This window comes from Dreissena polymorpha, chromosome 5, assembly GCF_020536995.1.
Source record: "Dreissena polymorpha isolate Duluth1 chromosome 5, UMN_Dpol_1.0, whole genome shotgun sequence".
Taxonomy (NCBI): Eukaryota; Metazoa; Mollusca; class Bivalvia; order Myida; family Dreissenidae; genus Dreissena; species Dreissena polymorpha.
In genome coordinates this window covers 62,192,622-62,217,417 of record NC_068359.1, presented here as the reverse complement: position 1 = coordinate 62,217,417, position 24,796 = coordinate 62,192,622, and the positions used below count along the sequence as shown (strand labels likewise).

Below are 24,796 nucleotides of genomic sequence, written 5' to 3'. Positions count from 1 at the left end.
GGATAATATTGCAATTTGTATGAGCTCATTAATTTTGGGCCATATAATATATGACTTGGCTCCAGCAGACAAGAACATCATCTTATTGCTATTTATTTAGTATTAAAAAACAGCCCATTAAAATATTTCAATGCATTTTTTAAGGGAATCAATTGTAATAAAGTAAATAACGATTATTTCATTGAGCAACATTTTTGGTTTATAAAATTGCAGTTACATTTAACTGCATAATTTTATAAATGTTTGAAAATACTTGTTTAGTAAATTGAATTTACACATAATGTACACTAGTTAACCCTTTCCCACTCAGAAGCTAAGTGGAAATGGCAGCTATAAGCAAACAGCATAAAACCAGAAAAGCCTGGGAGTGTCTCACAGTCTGTTCAGGCTTATACTGCTTGCTGCTCATCAGTATCTTAGAGTTGGAAATGAAGCCTTTAAACCTTGAATCAGAAAGGTCTTTAATTCAATTTAACTTTCTAAGGGACTACACATGCATCACAATAGGTATCTAAGTGGTAACTAGTTAACAGTTAGGGTTTACTAATTATCTCCAGTGGCATAACCAGCCAACCGGTTGTAGATATCACAAGTAGTGATTTCCAATGTGTTGTTGGTTTTGTTTTTTAACAAATTGTCAAAGGCATTTGTTGTAATTTGGTCTAAAATATGTCCAAAGAGTGTGTGTTTCTTATTTCAGGAGTGATGTAGAATGTGTTCACACAAACGTTTTACGTTATGAAATAAAAGCAAATACACATTTAAGTAAGAGGACAAAGCCAATTTTTAAAAATACATTTTTCTACCCAATAGCGAAACAGTTTTCCCTTAACACATTTAATGTGCGTCAATTTAATAAAACTTTCTCTTTCATCTCGCTAGAAAGTAGCAAAGATCAATTAACTGATAAAAATCCATTACCTTTTTGCCATATACAGCAGTGTGGATGTTCAACTTTATCAGTTTTTCCGCTATGAGTGTATCATGAATAACTCACAACACCGGGAAGAGATTGCTAAATACAGAATGATCAGGCACCTTCAAGTCTGAAAATAGTCTTCATTTGCAATTTGTATGACAGGTGATTTTATTGCAAAAAAATCTCTAATAATCAACCATTGGCGTAATAGAAATTGGCCTTATATCCGTGTCTCTGTTGTGTTTGAAGTTGCCATAGTTACAAAAAGGTATCCCTAGTGACAATAACTGATAGCAAATGGTTACCATGGAATATAAGGCTTTTGAAAGATTTGCCATACAATAGAACCGTCATTCAAAAATATGAGAATTAAGGACAAAAGTGACAGAAAATGCAGAGTGCATTAAGAGCTAATGTAACACCTAATAGTTCTGAGACTAAATATTGATAAAAAATAATAATAGCATTACTCTAGGAAAACTGTGCAAATTGCATGTGCATTATACATTACAAAGTCAGTGAGACACTTTCTGTTTTAATTGTATTTTTTAAAGGAAGTATTTTATAACCCAAAATCCACTTAAGAACATAAGTTTTGTACCAGGCTGCACAGGCATATCTGGGACGATACTTTACGCACAAGTTTAAGTTCAGTTTTCACAGAAAGCAATTCTAATAAAGTCATGGTCTGGGGTGACAAATCATTCAAAGTCTTGATCACAAGTAACAAAAATGTTTAAAATATAGTAAAAAAAGGTTTAAAGCTTCAAGACAAGTTATTTATTCACAAAACTAAGAATTGCAAGAACCACATAAAAAAGAGACAGAACAAAATTGTAATAAATTTACATGTTACTGTAATGATTTTCACATATTACAAGTAATTGTTGCAAACGGAACAATTTCTATAATGATTATTTTCATTTATGTTTAAATAATATTTTAGTCAAAAACATATCTTTAGAATCAAAATCTATAATGTGAGTTTCACATAAAAGCCCTAATATTTTATTGATATTATTATAAAAATAAGTATATCATGTGAGCATGATCTGAATGACTTTAAATGATGTTAAAATGCAAACACGCAGTATCTCATGAAAAAATGTCTGGGCAGAATAATGGCTTTTAATACTTATCAAAATGAAATACTACTTGTTAAATTGTAACAAGTATGGGGTGTTTCAGTTTTATTATTTATCAACATTCTGTTTAAAACAAATTTTGCATCATTTGCATGAAATCCTACAGTCTTGTGCATTTTTCTAAAGCTCTAAAAAAAAAACTTAACAAGAAATGCCAATCGTCTCATGAAGAAATGTCTGTGCTGAGGATGAGTGTCTTTTTTTAAATTTACAAGATCTATGACAGCAAAGTTTGCTTTCATGACAACCTGATATCTAAGACCTCTCTAGTAAATCGTAAATCGTTCACACTCTTATATACTGCATTACTCCAACAAGAACATGATGTCGAACAAATTTAGGAAACATGCTTCAAACAATGGAGCGATGTTCTCAAATATGCCTTAATCACTCTGCCCCCCAATAAAGCTAAATGGGCATTTTTTACGGCTAGATTCACTTTTACAACTTGGAGACCAATGATGGGTACCCCACTTCAATTCTCTTCTCCAGATAAAGTAAGAAGGGTTCTCAAATCCTAAATACACTTCAAACTGGTGATAACTGGGTGTAGATTATATACTGTCCACGACAACCGATAAGGCGGCAATCTCGTGTCAACATCATCCATAGGCATGAAATAAGTGCGTCTAGCATCTTGATGAATATGGGCTGATATTTTAATGATGTTAATTTTATGAAGATTGATAAGTTGTAATGAACAGCCATCGAAATGTTTATGAAGAATCTTTATCAACTAATGTGCAAACAGTCTCTAGGCATACATGAGACCAGCTCCATGGTTGAGCACAAACTATTTATCTTCTATAGAAATTGGTCGCAGATACAATAGTTTCATTCATATACCCTCAAGCCCTAATTAACAATACTTGATCAACTTTCAATGGTTGCATTAATATTAAATTGTATGCGCACTTTCTTTCACTCTTTGCAAATATTTGCTTAAGGTCCTTATGTGTGACTATATTATGAGAAACAGTACAGAAAATAGGGAATCTTCTCATTTTATGGGGACCAATTTGTTTTTTGGCCAAAGTTGGGACCAAAATTTTGCCCTATTCCCAATGTTAAAAAGTGTATATTTTACCAAACTTAAAGCCTCAATTCACACACAGTGCATGGATTTTCAGAAAACACATCTACATTCCAATAGTTTATTCAAATCTATATGTTTAATATATATTTTCCAGTTTTTTTCTGAAGACTTAATGACTATATGGTCCCCTACCGGTGAATCTCCACCATTGTAAGAATGTTTGTTTATTTATTTTTTATATTTGTTGCCATAGCGACCAGAATTTTTGACGTAGGAACAAAATGAAATGACATGCATAATCTCCATATTGCCATCTATCCATGTTTCAAGTTTCCTGAAAAAATATGAAGAACTTTTAAAGTTATCCCAGGATCCAGAAAAGTGTGACAGACTGACTGACTGACTGACGGACACACAGAACGCAAACCATAAGTCCCCTCCAGTTTCACCGGTAGGGGACAAAAATATGTGCATGGACATATCCTCAGCTACTGAATCGTTCTTCATGTCATAATAGACACAAGTTTGGATAGCAGATCATTAGAGCAAGGAGAACACTTTGCATCAAATAAGATAACTTATCAAAAATTATAGGATAAAGGGAGAGAACTTGTACTGGTCTTATACATTTTATAATAAAAATATGTCAATGCTTGTTTACTTGAAGATGTTAAAAACTTGCTTAATGGTCTCTTTTATTAAGTATAGATGTTTTAGCCAGGTTTTGATCCAAATAAATGAAAGCTAACATTGCAAAGGCTGATTTAAGGGATATACCATCAAACATCAGTTTTTTTAGGTAAATGGGAACCAATTTCTATTTCTTATCTTATTTTGTTTGCTGTTGTATTATACAATAAAATGCACTTACAACACATTTTTGCAAAACGTTTATTTTGATTGCCAATATTGTAAAACTTTCAAAATAGGCGAGTATGGCAAACCACCAAAGAAGCCCTGTGAACTTTTTCTATTTGATGGTAACAAATCACTCGCAACTAAAGCTGCAGTGCCCTAATGACTCAGGGAAGGGGCGTAAATCAACCTGCAACTTACAGAAAATATTTTAAAATGCCCACCCGCTTTTTGAAGCTTTGGTAAAATATCAAATTCAATGCCCTCCTACTAGGGAATTCATCTGATTCCATAAACATTAAATGTGTTTTGTGTGCCATGCTCAAGAGTTAATAAAACAGAAATGTGTGAATCACTGGGCGTAAACATAAGTATTTCGCACATTTTATGTGTAATACTTCATGGTGTTGACAAATTTAACATTTCAATATCATAACTGGAGAAATGTGGCAATTATATACTGGTATTTCCCATAAACTGAAATGATTAGTTATTCATTTTAGATAGCATTTTTATACATGTATGAAAGAATTTTTAGAATAAAACTCAAACATTGTTTTTTGTAATCTTTTGCAGAAAAAGACAATTTTTCAAAGAACTATAGTCCATAGAAATAATAAGAATTTCCATATTTCACACTTAGCTTGCTCCCTCTATAACAAGTGTGTACCACACTCCAAGCTGATGAAGAACAGAGGGGTATTTTTTCCACAACAACTTCATCCCACTATGAGCTCCTAGGCAATATTAATATCTTCATAATTTGTATCTAAACATTATTAAACATGTGTTAATAATATTCCCTCTGTGAAATTCCTTCTTTATGGTCTACAGGAATTACAATTCCCTCAGATGTTTCCATAAAGATTTCTCAGAAAAATTTGCTTGTGGTAAACATGTGGTAATATGAATTATATTTCCAGTTAAAATATTGTGTATCACACCCATTTTATTCCAAAAGCCACGGAGTTAAAATTATTTAAATAAAAGATGGGTTAAAATGTTTTGGCAGACTTGAACTGTACCTAATTTACGTACTTTAATTTTCAACACAGTATTATACAATAAAGCATGTTGATTTCCTATTCATGTGTCTGTTTCCAATCTGTATACCACACCAATAGCTGCTACCAGAAATGTGTTAAAGTATGAATTCTAAAAATACATATCTATAATACATTAATTGTATATAAATGACTGTTAACTACCATTGTTCAGAGGTTAACTAAAGTGGACCCCCGGTTGCCTGTGACAGGTACAAATTCTAGGGGGCAAGTAGATATCCCTTTCATTAAGACCAAGTCTCACTATTGCCGGTAGAGCCCTGGTCCATCCCGGTTTGCTAAAGACCGTCGACAGGCGAGAACTGGGATTATGCGTAGAAATTGTTTAACGCATTCACACTATTTCCTAGTGCCGCCCCGTCTGAAACCGGTCAACAACCCCGCAGAGTCTCGGTCAATCCCGGACAAGCTACGGTTTATCACGGTGAAGCCCCGGCAGAGCCATGGTTATCGCCGGTAATGCCCAGGTGGAAAGCGTGTGAAAGCCGGCAACATCTCGGCAGAGCCCCGGTATACCGTAACTCCACCAGCACTCACCGGGGCTATACAGGCATCAGACCCTGGCAGAGCTACTGCAAAGCCTCGGACTATTCCTGGTCGGTTATGCCCAGGTTGAGCCCCGGTGAATGCTGGTGGCATCCCGGGAGAGCATGTCGTCTCTTATTAGCCTGTGCAGACTCCTCAAGTACATTTTTAATTGGAACACATTGGCATATGGAAAAATTAAGGCATTGTTTATACATTTCATATCCTGATTTTACATATTGTCAATATGTTTGGGTTTTTTTGGTCAGGAATCTTTGGCAATCAATAAACTATAATAAAAGCAATTGGGCAACTAGAATAAGCAAGACCCTGTGTTAAGATTGGGGTCTTCCTTCATGGATTACTTATGTAAGGTAGCTACTTAAAGCATGTTGCTGGAATTAAGGGATGTCGCTAGACAACATTGGATTAAGAAGGGATGTCGCTAGACCACATTGGATTCATGGTTCAAACAGAAATCTCAAACCTAAATTCAAGCACTTTTCAAGGACTTTTCAAGGCCAAATTTTCATTTTCAAGGCCGAGAACCGTACGTTAGTTTCCATTATAAAATGCAGGTTCAACCAAACATGGATATCCATTTGCTTGGATTGGTCTTTCTTGTTTAAACTTTCATCAAAAGACACTGAGTACGGTCCATTTATAGAACTATCAAGTAAAGTTTTGAAATGTTCAGCTAGCCCCAAAAACAGCCACACATGCTGTCTTGCGGTCTCCGCAAGAAAATTTCTTTGCAATGGTACTGTCATGGAACACAACCTGAAATAACTTTGTAATGTTTTTAGTGGAATTGAAGGATTGATGTGTGCAAACGGTATGCAATACCCACAATACTTCCACTTTCAACATATCATTTTTTGTAACGAATTTGTCTATGAATGTCTGCGATTTTGATACTGCTGCTGATGGTTGCGAAGGTCCTGGAATTTTAATATCTTCTATTTGCACACTCTATGTGGCTGTGCCTTCCTGGTTCGACACAGATGGGCTGTTGTTGTTTATGTCTGTTTTAGATTTAACAGTTTTAACAATAGTACCTTCCTGTTTCACAAAAAAACACATCCCAAGAACCCTGTTTGCTCCTCAATTTCATGTTTTCTTTGTGGGTTTTCCCTTTCTTGTGGCTTTTTAAAGCGCTTTCCCCATCCCCCAAACATCAATGGTTTTCATACTGACCCGACAATGTGCTTTTCGAATGTCATTTGTTTTCTGTACCCAGGAATATTCACTTAAACACCCTGGTTTGAAACAACACTTCCGCATCGCTGCGTTTTCACTCGCGAAAAATAATCACAATAGAGAATCTCTGACGTATTACACCTAATCTGTGACGTGTACACATAAAGTTTTGTACTCAATAGTGTATGAAACTTATATTTCGAACTCAACTTTTTGCGCCAAGTAATTTATGAAAAATTTTCATAATATTTCCCTTAAGAACGATTTAAGTTTATAATTAAAGCGATGATAAAAGTAATTTTGAGCAGAAATAAACATTTTCAAGGCTTTTTTTACTTGAAATAAGCACTTTTCAAGCACTTTTTCAAGGCCAACCTTTGTTCAAGGGCTTTTCAAGCCTAAGACTCGTTTTCAAGCACTTTTCAAGCCCTGTGCGAACCCTGGGATTAAGAAGGGATGTCGCTAGACCACATTGGATTAAGAAGGGATGTCGCTAGACCACATTGGATTAACCCTTTGCATGCTGGGAAATTTGTCGTCTGTTAAAATGTCGTCTGCTGAATTTCTAAAATAAGCATTTTCTTCATTTTTTTTCAAAGAATACTATCAGAATAGCAAACAGTTTGGATCCAGATGAGACGCCACGTTCTGTGGCATCTCATCTGGATCCAAACTGTTTGCAAAGGCCTTTAAAATTCGGTTCCCGCACTGAAAAGGTTAAGAAGGGATGTCGGTAGCAACATGTCATAATAACCACCGGCAACCCTGTGTATTATTGTGTAAAAATGAATATTATTATTGTACAATATATAACTCATTTTGCATTAAAATTCTGCTAAAAGAGTAATGGACAACATCGCTAGACATTCTTCTAGTTGTGCTATGTGTTAAATGATTTTAAAAATAATACTACTTTATAAAATATTTCTATGTATATGAGTTGTGTAATGACTGTAAACTAAGGTATTTATATATTTATACACCAGCCTATAAAACGGGCACACTAAAATCTATCAAATTAGTTCTGATGTTTAAATATGCAAAACGTTATGCCAGACATGCTCGAGTTTTGTAAATTGCAGGTGTTAATTCACTGTTATTAAAAATATTCAATGAAGTCTTGCGCTACCATTGGCTGCAGCATAAAAGCATCACAGGGGCATACATCATAAGATTTTTAATAAACTGGTGATATTCTTTTGAATGATAGAAATTCATGATCAATGATTCCATATTAATGATAAGCAATATGATAATGATCAGTACATGTATATTCAAATATAAACCAAGAATAAATCAAGGACATCTGTGAATGTGATTCCAAGTGCATGCCAGAAATGCTAATAGTTTCTTATTGTTCATGTACAAAAATGAAAATAATTTTGTATTGTTCATGTCCATATAAAAGCATCACCTTTTTTTCAAATGACTGAAACTAAAGGAATATACTTAAATCATGCATTTAAAAGTGTACCACAGACAGCTTTATTGACAAATCATTTTGAAATACTTGTATTAACAAGAGCTGTCTCCATCGAAAGACATATGCCCCAAAAAACACTATTTTAGAAACCTAAACGCAAATTTCAAAACCTAAACGCGGACCCTAAGTTTAAGGTCAAGGTTAAATGTGTCAAAATGTGTGTGCGTATGGAAAAGTCTTGTCTATATACACATGCATACCAAATATGAAAAAACATCTGAAGCGACATAGAAGTTATGAGCAGTTTATCGAAACCTAAACGCAAAATTGTGACGGAAAGACAGACGGACCGTGCAATCACTATATGCCCTCCTTCAGAGGCATAAAAAATATAAAATAATTCAATATAGTGTAAAAGGCACAAATAACATGTTATCCAGACTGTACGGTCTTTCCCTGAATTTGTCAGGGCTATAGATAACAGAGCTCCAGATAAGGGCCATACAGCCGAACATACGGCTTTTTCATGAAGATTTACGCATTTATTTTTATTAACGGGGCGTACAATTACAACTTGAATATCCCTTTTACGCATTTACGAAAAAAAACCTGGCCGTACCGATACGTCCACGTCAGCGCGGCGTGATTTGTTGGTCTCTTACCTAACGGCGCCTTTTCATTTATTTAAATTACCGAAAAAATGTAGACTGGGTTCGGTTTTATTGTCTATTCTGTCGCGTGATTTCTGGTTACTTATAAACCGGTCAAAAAATATGTCTGCCCGCAAGGAGGGCCGGCTAAACCGAAAGCGGTTAATAAAACACACTTTGTTGCCCTACAATGGCTACATATGGTCGTCTTACCATCCTGACATTTAATCTGTAAACCCAAGAAAAAGACATTCTCGTCCTAATATTAAACAATTTGAATGCATCGGTGGCTAAAAATGTGGCTTTGACAGTTAACTGCTAAAGCAATTATTCTTTTGAGATGAGACAGTGACATTTGTGTTCATTTATTTAGCTTACTAGTTGGCTTGTGTTTTCTTGTCAAGAAAAATTATATAAATGAAGAACTAATATTTAGTCATGAGTTTTAATGTGTAGTTGTATTTGCATCATAATTTTGAATGGAAAACCTAATAAAGTAACTGTTTAAGAAGCTAAGTTTATTTATTATAATTGCTGCAAATGTTTCTGTAAAAGCAGTTATACACCCTTCAATATTCAAGAACACGGGTAGTACAGTACTACCTGTATTTTTGGATATGGCAGTACAAGTACTAATTGATTTTCAGCGTTACTCCTTGTCTTTCTGTCAGTGGCAGTACCGTTACTTATTTCACAAATCCTTATCTGGAGCTCTGGATAACAAGCGTGTTTGCGTTGTTACTCAATAAAAATAACCAAAAATGTAATTAAATTCAAAATAAAGCGTACATAAAGGCAAATACAAATGTAATAACGTAATTCCGGTAAAAAAACTTGCGTCATGATACGCAATTCTTACAAACACCGGGCATATTTTTAGACTGGTTATTTTCGGTACAAAAATGTACTGGATAGTTTATATGCTGTCCTATGAAGAAAATAAGGCAGTCTTTCCAGCGGTTATCAATCTTTGGGGTATAATTGTAATTATTCATAAACCCATCCAATTTCTACTTTCATTTTCAAGGTATTTAACTCAAAATGACCAGAAAACGGGGTACATCGCTTTGAACAGCCATAACTTCATCAATTGTGCAGCGATTTATACAAACTAGGTTTTATTCAACGCAATAATGAATGAACTTTGATTAGAAATTCAGTTATTGTTTGTTGTAATGTACAGGTTGGTACCTTTTTAAACTCCATTTGTATAAATAATAAAGTAACCTTAGTAGATTTTTATTATATTATAATTTTATATGTCATTTCCTTAATTACCCATTATTGAGTTCAAAAAACAGGAGTGAAAAAAACTAATAAGCTCAAAAGTAGGGGGTTAAAATTTTAGCTAAAACTCTATTGAATTTACAAAAACCCAATTGTTGTCAATAAGGGGTGAATTACCCATTATACGCCAAAAGTTATCTTTAGCCCAGATTGGTTTTGTTTTTATTTGAATTAGAATGATACTTACAGCTAACAAAACACATAACAATAGGCCATCTGCCTACTGCAGCCACTTTGACTGCTTCCCTTGACAGGTTGGGTTCAAACGGTTGGACAGTACTGACATACTTTCACCCATCAAAGTAAGGCAAAGTGTTGTATAACTCAAAGTGAAAATATCATTAATAAATGAAGTATAGCCCATAATTATTTTTTGTTTTGTGAATATAAACAAATAATGTTTGACAAAAATACAAAAGTCAACTACCATACTAAAATCAAATGTATTTTTCAAGTTGAATACAGTATAACCTGTTTGATGACACACAGTCCTTTAACGTACATGTACATGTTGTAATGACTTATCAATGGCACAATCTCTTTAACAAGTAATCCAGGTAAGTCATTCAAAATAGAATGTATTTTAAGTTATGAAATGAATAGCTGACAAACATTAAAACAAATGTAAAAACACACTTAAATGTTAATTGCACACTTCATACCTTTTTCTTCTTTTTCTTTAAGCCGGGCATTTTCAATTCATTATATAAATCATTATCAATACCTTGTATATTGACACCTTGCTAAATTGAAGTAACAGCCAGATTTATTTCCCTTGAACAATGCGTATCAAACTGAAACTTGACATTTTTTGAGAGCATGAAATGGAATATCTAACCTGTTTTGCTTCCTTGTAGCGCAAAAATGCTTCTTGTAGACTGAGGTTTTCAGCTGTTGAGGCGTTATTTGTTTCAGAACAATCAATAAATGTCATGTATTTTAATTTAACGACATTTTTCTTGGTTTCTTCCGTGTCTTTCTGATCGCCGTCCGCCATTTTGTTTGTTTACATTTGTTGTTCTTTACAATAGGCAGATTTTGTGATTAATATTGAATGACGAATTTAAAATTATATTTTATCTAATATGTTTGTTAAGATACATGAAGATAATTGCTATTTAAGTAAAGGTGTTGTGAAAAAGAAGGCTTATTCGTACTAAGGTTGCAGGTGCTTTGAAAAGTTAGCTTGCTTAGCAACGGGAAATAGCAATACGTTTCATTGGATAAACCGGCAAATATGGACCAATCAATGTTAGCATAAGGAATGAAATGAAGCCTAAGAGTGATTTATGGCGCAAAGTTTAAAAAAACTAAAATTGCGATTTATGAACATCGAATCAGTCCGCATTGAAGCTAGGAATATTGGACAAAACGCAACATATTTTACTCGTTTGTTCCGATTAAATGTAGATGTATCATTGTTTACATTCATAATGTGTTACCCAGAGCTACATTGCATTAGTTATTACCGCTTACGAAGTTACGTGTTTTAAGCAACTATTAATATCTACCCGGTATAACATGTATCTTCCGAGTTTGCATTTTTTTTACCCATTGACGGAATGGAAGACACATAATATATTCTTCTTTTAAATTTGTTTTTACAAGAGAGGATGCCACTAGTTCTACAGCAAAAACTAACATGCAACACCGTTAATAGTAATAATAAAGATTACAAGTGATCGCATCCCATTGCTTCCTTTACTTAAATATTGCTCATTGATAATATTGACAAAATATCATTCACTAGATCTACTATTCGCATGACAAAATTGATTGATTTGACTTTTGTAACCAGGCCACGGTTCTACACCCAGTCTTAAATTTTCAAGCGCTAGTCGCATAGATGCTGCTAAAGATATCTCCGACAGTCGCGACTGGTTACATCGTATGTAAATGAGCAACCTATTCCTCAATAATTGATCAGCTTTTCCGACCTCAAACAGAATAGCTGAGTATCTCGTGAACACTAATGTGCTATTCGTGTCATGCGAGGTAACAGGACGATCAGCTTTGCGTTTGGTTGTCATGGCGACAAGTAAACGCTATCATCGATGGATCGGACGAATTCTCCTGAGGAGTTGTATGGAACCGTAATTCAACCGAATGAAAATCCAATACCATGCACGATTGAAAAACCACCTTTACATATTAATTAGGAAATAGATTTCTAGGCGATTTCCATGTATAAGCCTCATATTCCGGTGTGCTTGAGCATCAATATGCTTTTCGTTATATATCTGGCGTTCTATAATTTCACAAATAATAATAGTTATAGTATGGTAGCATAGAAGATCACTACAAAAGTTTTGAGATAATTATCTCGTTTACAAACTATCGTGTTATTTTTTCATGTTTATAATATTATTGTGTTAAGATTTACCTTAACAGACAATGAATTAGTAACAGTGCTAAGGTTCGCGTTAGCAAGAAAATGTATCTTATGTCACTTATTTATATATATTGTAAATCATACATTTTAACATTGAAATATAGAACAGAACAGAATTAAATGTTTATTTACGACTTAAGCATTTACAGACGATGAAAAAAAACTAATTCACATGCGTCAACAATACATGTCATTGTATACAGAACATCAGTTATAAACTAACAATATATAACATAATTATTTTTGTAAACGGCAACTTTACATTCAGATAAATATCGCAATTAGTAAGTAGTAACATGAATCTCTTTCACGGCCGCTAACTAGTTAGCATGATACTTTTCGCGAAATTATTGTGGTTATTAAGAAACCTAAGTGGTAAACGTAATGCCGGTTGTTATCGAAGAACTTATGGTTATCATAAGGCAGTTCTATGACACCATTACTACAAAGTATGTAAATTAACAAACCCATTCCTATACGCGGGTAGTGTGTTTTGTTCTAGTTCACATTATATTTGAAATTGTCATTTTAGAACACGAATATCTCCAGATTTAAAGGTGGTCTGTTTTGTATATAAGATCATACACAGCGGGATGCACCAAGTTGAATTCATAAAGTTAACAAAGTGGTTAACATTTGGTAATCAAAAACACAATTTTACGGGCCGTGCTTTGTGAAAAGGGGTTTGAAAGCATAAGCGTAAATTGGCTTCCCAGATAAGCCTGTGCAGTCCGCACAGGCTAATCAGGAACGACACTTTCCGCAGAAACTAGATTTACTAAGAAGATACTTTATTGAAACGAACAATATAATAACAGCGGAAAATGTCGTCCCTGATTAGCCTTCGCGGACTACACAGGGTAATCAGGGGGAATACTTTACGCAATTCAATAAACTTTTCACAAAGCACGGCCCATATATTTAAGTAAAATCTACAAGAGCGCTTCTTCCGAGTATTTGTTTTAATGTTGAATACTATACACAAGTAAAATTTTCTTTTTAACGCACAGTGCATCAATTTATGTGGCGACAGAATGATGGTTTTCATCTTTGTACATTTTTAAATCCTTAAGTGTTTGAATTATAAACCAGTTTGTGACGACTTGCAAATGGTGGTAAAGGAACGACCTCCAACCCTTTGGAGTTTACAAGACTTGAATGGACCCAAATTCTGAAAATCGATAAAATTCCATCGCCATAATCAACTTATATAATGGGGTTTTGATTAGATAAATGTGTAAGTATGTCAAAAGAGCAATGTGTTGGCATAAATGATGCTGAGCAACCACCAACGAATACTTATTTTCTTAAAGATGACATTTTAAGATGTGTCATTTTGCGACTTTTCAGAGTGATACTTTTCGTTTAATGATAAGACTGATAGAGCAATTCAACGAACACGTCAAACAGCTTTTAAAATTTAATTTATTAGTTCATATCAGAACAACAGCTTTTAATGGATTAAATTTTATGAAAATCACATGATGACTGCACAATAACTGAAATATAAATATTGATGTTTTAGTTTTTCGGCAAAAATCTTCAAATAACATGGCAGAGCATAAGTATTCAAAATTCCCCAAACTAATAATTAACGAAAGCACATATGCTGTTAGAGTGATACTAAGCATACAATGTATAATGAATAGCAAAATCATCCTTTATTATTTTTGCACCAAATGAGTAGAATTACATATTGTGTTTTTTTGTTTCTCTATGTGAGAATCACAATTTAATTTGGCCAAACTATCCTGATAAGTTAATGCCGTATATATGCAAACAATGAAACCATGTTTTACATATTATTCATAGACCGTTGTATGTTGGTTGTTGTATTTTTTGTGTTTTAATATCTTAGCATTTAAACACATTGTAAATATTTTCCTAACCGATTGCTTGAAAACAAAACTAATATAGAATACAGAGATACTGTGTTTAACCTTTTTCTTAAACAAAACAGTGCGCATTTCATTTAAAATTCATTCCAATATGATTTATTAACTATTAAAATTCGTTGTCAAGGCAATCATGCATATTTTACGTTTCACAGCAGTTTTAATGTTCACGAATCACTAGCTCGGAAAATTGAACATGTTTATAGCGCCCCATAATAACATGCTTAACGTAAGCAAACTATTTTAAATAAAGATATAATCAGAAAAACGTCAATATTCCATTTGTATAAATTATGATATAACCATATTGCGCCTCAATGCACACACATCTTCCAACTAAGTGGTGTCATACTATTCCCATGAAAGCAACGTAAGCTATTCTGGTCCATTCATTTTAAGCTAAGTAATAAAATATGAATTCGTATGTAAAGACGAGTTACTTCATAATTGCATAAAACATTCGTCAAAATCTATGTATGTACACGGTATTATTAAGTGTTCAAAAAAAAAATTCAATTGAATTTCATTGTTGACTTTTTATGCCTCTCGGTTAAATCACACAAAGAAACAGACATCATTATTTAATTAATCAAGTATGTTTAAGAATAATTTAATTGTATATTATCGATGTATAATTACACAAAGCTTTAATTGTAAGAAATTGAAGACAAATAAAGTTGTACATGTATTAAAATAACTCTTAAATGGTTGGATATTATATTTCATAGTATTATACATGCGTTCATGAAATTGCTACACTTATACCTACGATAAAAATAAATATGTATTTATTGAACTTAAAAAAAAACATGCACTAGTACAATGAATCACAATACCTTTAGTTTCAATGGCATGTCTACGAATTTATTATTTGTGAAGATGGAAAGAAACAGTTTGCATTTTAATCCTCATTTAAGATTTTTGATATAAGTATACATAATATGCGCACATAAGTGATGCGATCAAATGGCTTCTCTAGTAGTACCATGTGATGGCAGAGTTATCAATTTTGTTAACCATGGTCAAACGTTTAACAATAATACACGAAATTGATTCGATTTGTTTCAAGTAATAATAAACTTAATATTATAACATGTAACTGTATCAACGCGTTATTTAAATTCATGCTCTGCAATTTTGTAATGTTATTTGTACTATATATATATCCACACGTGGTCGAATGTTTGTTTGTTAGTTTTGTTTTTGTTTTGTACCATGTTTAAATGTAGTTTGGGTAGCTTGTTTACCAGTACGTGTTTACCAGTACTAAATGCATACTTATGCCAGCAACACACAGCTGCCCTATTCATGTCCGAGGTAGGAGAATAATGGTCTAAGAAAGGGAGAATAATGGTCTTAGAAAGGGAGAATAATGGTCTAAGAAAGGGAGGAGAATGGTCTAAGAAAGGATTGATTGAGCAATGCCCATGCAATTTATGTAACCGGGTCTGGAATAACCCGAGATCCTCGGATTTTAAGTCCAGCGCTCTACTAAATGTACTAGCCAGCTCGACAAAATGACTTATATCCTAAATCAGTAAAAACAGTTAAGGAATGGTATTTTCGCAAAATAAGAGCTTATTTTGATTGTTCGATATTCGTATGTTTTGTTTATTTCACTGTCGCGAGGGGTCAATAGACGTATTTTAACGTTATTTATGAAAAGTGTTCGTGTTTAACAAAAAAAAATCCGTATATTGCAATTAAATGTTTTCCCATGCAGTATGCGCACATTTTATATATTTAAAACCATATATCTTAAATGTTACATGTAAACTGTTTCTCTTGTATATTATTGTTAGTTAAGCGGCCCATCCACACACAATATCATTGTAAATTGTATTGTCAATAATGAAGATTGATAGTGAATGGATGATATTGAAGACAACGTCAATGTATTGATGAAAATCAGAGATCTCAAATATTTATTGACGCATTGTCAATTTTCTTTCTTGTTTGAATGATGACCGAAGTACAAATGAACAAAATATTGATAATATTTGTGTACACTTGAGGGCAAAAAATGTTCTGTCAATATTATTGAGTCAATAAAATTGACAATCATATTGTGTGTGGATGGGCCGCTTTACACAGACAACACATAAAGCGCAAGTGAATTATTAGCCTTTGTAACACTCGAATTATGCATCATGCTTGATTTTATTCAGCAAAATCTATTAAAAATCTTCTCGTTTTGCGTTATTATTCTACAAATTGTTTCAATAGACATATTGAATATATATTTAGAGATACATGCTGAACTTTACTTCTTGTATTACTTTGAGACATACGGATTTGCGTTAACTATTTTGATCAAGAACAGACAGCAGATATTTATGTCAACAGCAAATACAATACTTTGTTCCTGTATATACAAAAGCGACTGTGTTTAAAAAGCAAACGTTATAAAACACTTACAAAGGGCTTGTTAATAAAAGCTTAAGTTACTTCAAGAAGTCGAATCTTACCTTTTTGCCAGTTTTTGGCATCGACCATGGTCAAGTTTAGTCAACAAACGAAGGCGTCAGGAAGCGTGGTGTCTCCAAATTTCTTTGCGCCACCCGACCACCGATCATGTTTCTAAGCCATCTAGAGGATACAAATCAATCTCACAACAAGCGCATATTGCAAAATCACTCGGTGTGCATTATATGCTTGTTTATATGTGTATACATAAACAATGCTGCGTACAAAACATTCTTTCTTCATTATAAACGGTTACCTGTCCAAGCCAAACAAATTGGGAACTGCCTGATTAAATATCGTTTATTCTGACCAGCTTCGATTTATCGAAAATGTAGACAAGGGAAACAAAAATAAAAAAATCAATGTTCTTAAATCTAATGTAACTGCTCAACGATCAAGGGAAGTGACATTAATTATTCATTTAATCTCCTCTTTTTTTAACATCACCCTGCACGAGAAACACATTAATTAGTGAGATAATTATATTTTTCTGTGAACCTAAGTGTGCACGTAACGATTAAAGATATGTTTGGTCAAAAGAAATGCCGACACTGTCTGGTTCATGTTTAGAACAAAAGACAACGTCCATAATATACATTATAAACAAATACATTGTTATGATTCTTTTTGTACGATATTTTCATATCTAAATATTAAACAATCTAATTATTAAATTATTTTTATGATAATATTTACATCATAATGTAAAGCATTTGTCAAAATTGTTCCAGAACTGGACGCATATTTTACATTACTTGATATTAATTTTTTGGTGTTCGTGTTTTCATGTTGAGAAGAAACATTATTTGTTTAACAATTTAAAAAGTTGTTTTTAACTTTTTCATATTTAAGACGTGCAAATCTATCAATACATGTTTATGTTCTCTATGCAAATATTATTGCATCATCTTTTTGATCGTATTTTAAATAACCTGGATGTGATATGAGGTCAAAGGTGTAAATTGTCATAAATAATTTTCTTTTATTAGTAAATTTGTACATCCATTCGTTTATTAAAACATATTTACACTTATTATTTAACTTATTTTTGCCATTCGTTTATTGCATATTTCAATATTATATGACTATTTAATACTAATTGGGAAAATGTTTCAATATTATTTGACTCTTTAATTGCGTTGTAAACAATATAGTGATATATTTGTACAAGTACACAGTTGACATGTTATATTAGACGAGCCGACAGGGGAGTCAAGTATGTATCAATTGTTTCCGAGTACAAATATATCAACACATTGTACAAAACGCCTTTAAATCAATTTTTTATTTATTAAATACGTATAAAATTCCTTGAGTTATTTTGATTACTCATGTCTATAATTTATAACAAGTCCGCGAAATTGCGCGAGCGTTCAAGAATCTTACCTTCAAGAAATACGCCTTCATAGAATATTTAAAAATTATTTAAAGCATTTCTTAATGTGAAATTTATTTTTGATCACGTTTTTTTCAGAGCTTCATTAGGTCAACACCCGTTTTTATTAACCCATTTTTAGACTTTAGCATGAGGAATGGTCTAAGATTCAAGGAACCATGTTTCACAGTTTGAATATAATTATATGAGCCGTGCTCTGTAAAAAGGGGGTTTGATGCATGTTCGTTATGCGTCGTCCCAGATTAGTCTATGCAGTCCAAACAGACGAATCAAGGACGACACTTTTCGCTTTATTGTATTTTTCGTTTAAAGATGGTCTATTCGTAACAAACATCCAGTTTAGGCGGAAAGTGTTGTATTGTTCTTTTGCGTCTAATTGTCGGGCAGTTGTTGGATTGTCTTAAACAAGGGACCTCTTAGTGATGGTAAGATAATAATAGTATTATACTTCCTGAGGATACAATTGGAATATCAAGTTATTTATATTTCACTATTTATTTTAGATTTTATTTAGTTCATAAACTCAGAGGCACTTATAACGCATTATTTTTATAATTCTAAGTTCTGGAAAAATCTCAAAATAACAAGTTGAAACATGCATATAGAGGATTGAGAAAGTTTCTACCAAGCTGCAAGACAATCATTCATTCTCAAGGCTCTCGCACTTTTTGACCAGGCCAGGATGTGGTTTCCTTGTCATGCGCATGATATTGGATGTGAACAATATTATGTTGTATATTATGTTTTTCATTGGACAATATTATCGAAAAAAGACAACTATGTTCTAATATGAGATCTAAAAACGCGTGTGTGCAATAGGACGATTGCAGATTTGTCTGTCGTAAAAGCAGCCATTGAAATCAAGTCTGTATTGAGTGTGCAACACACGTATTACAAAAGTATAACATCAAGCATAGCAACGTTTTTATCATAATTACACCATGAAAAGAATATAAAACATTTGCATTACTAGTTGAAAATGTGTGTAAAGATATAACCTTTGAAAAATTTGCAGCCTACGGGATCTGGAATGGACCATATTCGGAAATGACTTGACATGACATAGGCATTCAACTAATATGATAAGTTGTCGATGAGATAAATGTATAAATCTGTCATCAGAGAAATGAATGGACGTGATTGATATTGAGCAATAAGGAATGGATACTTTTGAGTGGCTATGTTCTAAAGAAAGTATATTATATGATTTTTACTGAAGGTTAAAGAATATATTATGGGCATCTAACAGTTTATAGGTGTCTATCGCAACCGTTGTTTATTTTTTGGTGTTTTCACTTCGTATACACTTATTTGTTAATGCAGCATCAACATACTAAAACAATATCCCGAAAAGAGAATAATAATGCATTTGAATATCAACCGTACTTTCGTTTGTCAACTGATCATGCATGTACGATGTGAACCTAAATTTAGTTTTAGTGCAGATTTCTTCATACGACACAAGACACAATTTTGTTTTACTGATCATTTCGGCTAATAAGTCAGGGCGAGTCACGTAAGAATATCGAATATAAAATACATTTTTATAAACAACTGGTAGCAAGATGAGTTGCAGATAATTGACTTTTTTATTTTAATTTATATAGCTCGTTGAATGAGTATTCATCGAATCGTAGATCAATTCTAATAAAATTTCGTGAAGAAATAAAATATTTTTCATTCGTTTATATTCCAAATAGTGACACAAACGGTTAATAAATAATCAATAATGATATTATACATGTAAACAATGCGCTAGAATTGATTTAATATACATGTGTACGTGTAAAAAAATATGCACGAAACGCAACAAAAAAGTTTCTTGGTACTTCTTAATATTGTAGTGGCATTATACAAGTTATTGTTTAGGTTTTCATGGCAAAATTCCTTCATATAATGATATTTAACTAAGGTCGTGTTTTCTCAATCTCAAGCCAACTGCATAATACTTCAAAAGGAAAGTATATTAACATTAAATTCTATTGAGCATTCCTAAGAAGTTTGCTATTTTGTAAAATGGTAAATTTCACAATTAAAATAATGCTTATCAATATTTTAGTTAACATTCGACACAATTTTACAAGTTAAAAACGCAAAAATACATGTTCAATAATCAATTAATCCATATGAAACTGCCAAAATTGTAATGGCATTTAACATTAATATCTATATTGATGGTTCTCTCGCAAAGTTCTGCTTAACAACTTTGTCATTTGATTATTAAAAATTTAATTAAACAGATGCTTTTCAATGAAGAAGATAATAATTTATGTGGTCATATATATTTTACATCCAGATTTTAAAGCTGGATTTGTATTAAGCTTTTGAAATGACTGATCTGTATGATTTTTTTTTCGATTGTAGATTTGATTTGAATAAAAATATGCTTATCAATTATGCTTACTTGGAAAACTGTCTTGAATACGAGTAACACGTTCGGAACTTGATTACTTCATTAAGATTTTGAATAATTTGAACTGGATTTTTTTTAACAGTCAAATATTGAATAAATGTCATGTTTAATCTCTTGAATGTAATGATGTAATGATGTTTTCATTAGTTAAGTTGGTTAAATGGTATACTATGTATCTGTTACATACATTTCCAGTAAGAAATACGACACATGGATATTTTAAAAGCGCTGAATATATATATATATATATATATATATATATATATATATTCAGCGCTTTTAAAACTCATTTGATATGTATGTATTATATTTGTGTTTACCTTCAGAAAAAAGGGGAAGTGACATACATTTTACCATTATTTTAATTAGATATAAGTCGTTTTGTTCTTGCTAGTTAAGTTAAGTTATTCAGAGCAGCTTTTTAAATTAACAACATTTAATTGTTGTGTGGTGTTTGGGTCAAGTAAGTATACACATACGACCATTTTATCTAAAATATACGAAATTTAAGAAGAAACTATTTTTAATTGTGCTACATGTTATGATGCATTTTTAATTGTGCTGCATGTTATGATGCATTTTTTTGGCAGGATTATCCGACAAAACGTTTTTTTCTTTTATCTAAATTGTAAAACTATATTTTTTAAGTCAATTCTTTGCACTCTTCGTTAAAATATTTGTAGAACACTAATTATTTAATTTTATCCTAACAATGAATTTTGGTTTTCAACTTTATTTTCTTACAATTAACATTATTAACGGCTATTCCATATTTTATATAAATTCTTTATTAGTTTATAAACTAATATTTTTTATGACAACATATAAATAACAAAAAAGTCTAATAGTAACTTTTGGAGTTTCAATGCAAGATATATCAGGAATCACCGTTATTAATAAGAACCATATCAACTTTACCATCTCACTATTCCTAATGAACCAATAACACCACAAGACTCATTATTCTGATTATTAGTTCCGAAGAAAAACGTTCAATAAATACAAAATCAGTGCTTGACGAATCAGTCCATACATGTGGCAGGTCAAAACTTGAAATTAATTTCAGACTTAATTTATGTCGAAGGTATGAGTTAAGCTTTTAGTATTTGTACAACATCGCTACAACGATGTCATATAAAATGATTTAAAACATGTCTTAATAACATGGTGGTGAGATGGAGTTTTCCTTATAATAGGCTGAACATACAAGTGGTTAGTTAATAAATAATAGCCACTTGTGAGGTTCAGATATTTAAAAACAGACGTTAACCCCAATATTGTTTTTTACAATGCGGTTTATTAAGATTTATTCATTATTCGGGGCGTGTTTTATCCGTCAAAGATAGTTATTATATTTGTTACTCGTAAATACTGAATGTTTTTATCCCCACGTTTTTCGGAGAAAAGTGGGGATATTGTATTGATGTGCGTCTGTCCGTCCGTCCGTCCGTCCGTCCGTCCTGGCCACCTGCTCCTCCTACACTATTAGCACTAGAACCTTAAAACTTACATACATGGTAGCTATGAGCATATGTGCGACGGTGACAGTGACGGAATTTTGATCTGACCCCTGGGTCAAAAGTTATGGGGGTTGGGGCGGGGCCGGGTCAGAGATTTTCACTTATTTTTATGCCCCCTGGTATGGTGCATTGGCCATAACTTTTGCAATATTGATGATAGCAACTTGATATTTGGCATGCATGTGTATCTCATGGAGCAGCACATTTTGAGTGGTTAAAGGTTAAGGTCAAGGTCATCCTTCAAGGTCAAAGGTCAAAAAATCAAATCCAAGGGAAGTAATAAGTTTTAAAGGGAGGTAAGTACATTACCTGACAAATGATATAAAAAAATATAATAAATCAAAGTGGCGCAAAGAGTTAAACAGTAGTGGCGCAGAGATGTATTAAGTATTCAATTGTTTGTGTTATCTCATCTGTGAAATGGTTTAGCTCAATCTAATATTTATACAAGGGATTATTAAATATTGGCGCAAAGGGACACCATTATATGAGAGAAGAGATAGAATGCAGTCAAACATAAAAAGCATGAGAAACTCATGGAATATAGCCGCACGAATCTATAAAAGGGCTGAAACTTTCAAATTGTGCAATTACAATTTTAGACTCATTACTGACAATCTGTCAAAGTGTGTGGAAAAAATGTGAGAAACAATTTAAAGCAAGATGGACTTTGAACAGGCACATCAAAGACAGACATGAAATTCAACATATTCATTGTTGTGTACAAGATTGCGATAGAAAATTTCTGAGACGCTACTATTTGGTCAACCATTTAACCTCAAAACATAACTTTTCCAAAACAGAAGCAAGAAGATTGGCTATAAGAGAGCATGTTCAGTAATCTCATAAGTCATTCCAATTAGGATGACATGTACATAATTGACTACAGTGAAGTTGATTCATTATTAGATTTGTTAGGAGAGCAGGATGAGGAGGAGAAATTAGGGTATAGATTTTCACTCATTTTTTAGGTTATTTTACATTAACTTCTTCATTTGTACATTGAATTACTTCAAATTTATACTGAACATCTCTTATAACAATACGGTCAATCTCAACTATATATGGCCCCATTACCAACCCTGTGGCGCCCCTGTGTCAAACATGCGGCGTGGGGATGCGCGTCGGCCTCTGCCGCGCCATTTCTAGTTTCTAGTTTCATGGATATGTACATATCTTTCTGTGTGCTTGCATTAATTATAAGTGATCGAAACTGCCTTAAATCCGCTATTTATCCATCAGAGCATAAGAAGATTACCGAAGTGGTCTCATGAGCCGACTGGTAAACTCATCCTCAGACTGCGTGAATGTAAATTATAATATACAGTATATTACATTTTAATGTTCGCCTGACTAAAAGTATTGTAAGCGTGCAAAAGCGGTTATTTACTAGCTATTTGCAACTGCTGAGAACTCATTTTAGGTCACACAAAAGGTAACCGTATGCAGGATGTTGCATCGCTGGTACTAAATTACCTTTGGCATATCCATTGTATGCGAACATGCAATGTACTATTCTTCTGTGCAATATTTTTAAAATATATTATTTTTTATAAACAAACAACCGTTCTGTTATTACCAACTGTACACGGGCTTGAAAGATAATGTTCGTGTTACACTTGTATTTACTTTCTAAACTACCATAAGAAATTAAAATTGTACACATAAACGACACAATGAAAGATTTGAGCAAGAGGCAAAACACATATGAGTTATTTATGATTTGGGTAAAATGCAAGGTATGTCAATTAAGCTTATCAACATATATTTGCAATTTCAAATGTACAGTCGGAAATTGCCTTATGCTTTGAATCAATGTGATATGTAAATTGAGGTATAAATTTGACAAATATTTTTATTTTATATGCCACTATACAAGTACATTTTTTAGGTTTTGATATAGTATACACGTGTTTACGCAGTCATTTGAAATAGTTTTAATCAAACGTATGTTTACTGGTAGTCACCCATAAACAGATACGCTCCCTTGGTGGTGACAGTAAATCACTCGTGTCAAAGCATGATGTTAGCATATTTAAAACATTTAAGAATAAATACGTCCTTAGTTGTTCGTTTAATGATTTCGCGTGGGTTTAAAAGAGTAGCATCTTAAGAGCAAATTTCTTTTTGGTCATATATATTACATAAATATATTGTAAACATGGTTATTTATGCATGAATAGCATCGTCAATTGTCAGATTTTTTCTGTTTATGTTGTTGAGAGTTTTAAGATAATGTCAACTAAATTGCTGTGTATTTATCGACAAAAAACTCATATATTTTTCCGTTGTAATGTCAAGTCATTTACAACGGACAAGAACTTCAAGTTTATAAACGTAGCATAATGACGCAATATTTATTAAACATTAAGCAACACGTAACCAATCATAACTCAAAATGTTGCTTCAAGAAATTGAAACTCTTGGTGTCATTTCATTAAAAACGAGACACATTCAAAAGTAATATGTGTATCAAAGTCAGTATATTAGTTTATATATTCATTATATAGTAGTACAGTATTTATTACGATGGCAACAACGATTAAGTTGTCAACTATTTAGTTAGAAAACAAGTAAAACGAACATGATTAATATTCATTCATATTTCGC

At 32.6% G+C, this 24,796-nt stretch overlaps 1 protein-coding gene across 4 annotated transcripts in view; it reads right to left on the bottom strand.

Moving 5' to 3' along the window:
* Positions 1–11,300, bottom strand: part of LOC127880994 (probable beta-tubulin polyglutamylase) — a 226,527-nt gene extending 215,227 nt beyond the window's left edge. Inside the window, exon 1 of one of the 4 annotated variants that reach the window (XM_052428550.1) lies at positions 10,943–11,300. In XM_052428550.1, the coding sequence (XP_052284510.1) occupies positions 10,943–11,101 (159 nt within the window). In that variant the 5' untranslated portion in view covers positions 11,102–11,300. Of the gene's footprint in view, positions 1–10,766; positions 10,860–10,942 lie in introns of those variants that run through there. The other 3 variants (XM_052428549.1, XM_052428552.1, XM_052428551.1) reach the window with 3 other exon arrangements.
* Between the last annotated feature and the right edge of the window lie 13,496 nt (positions 11,301–24,796).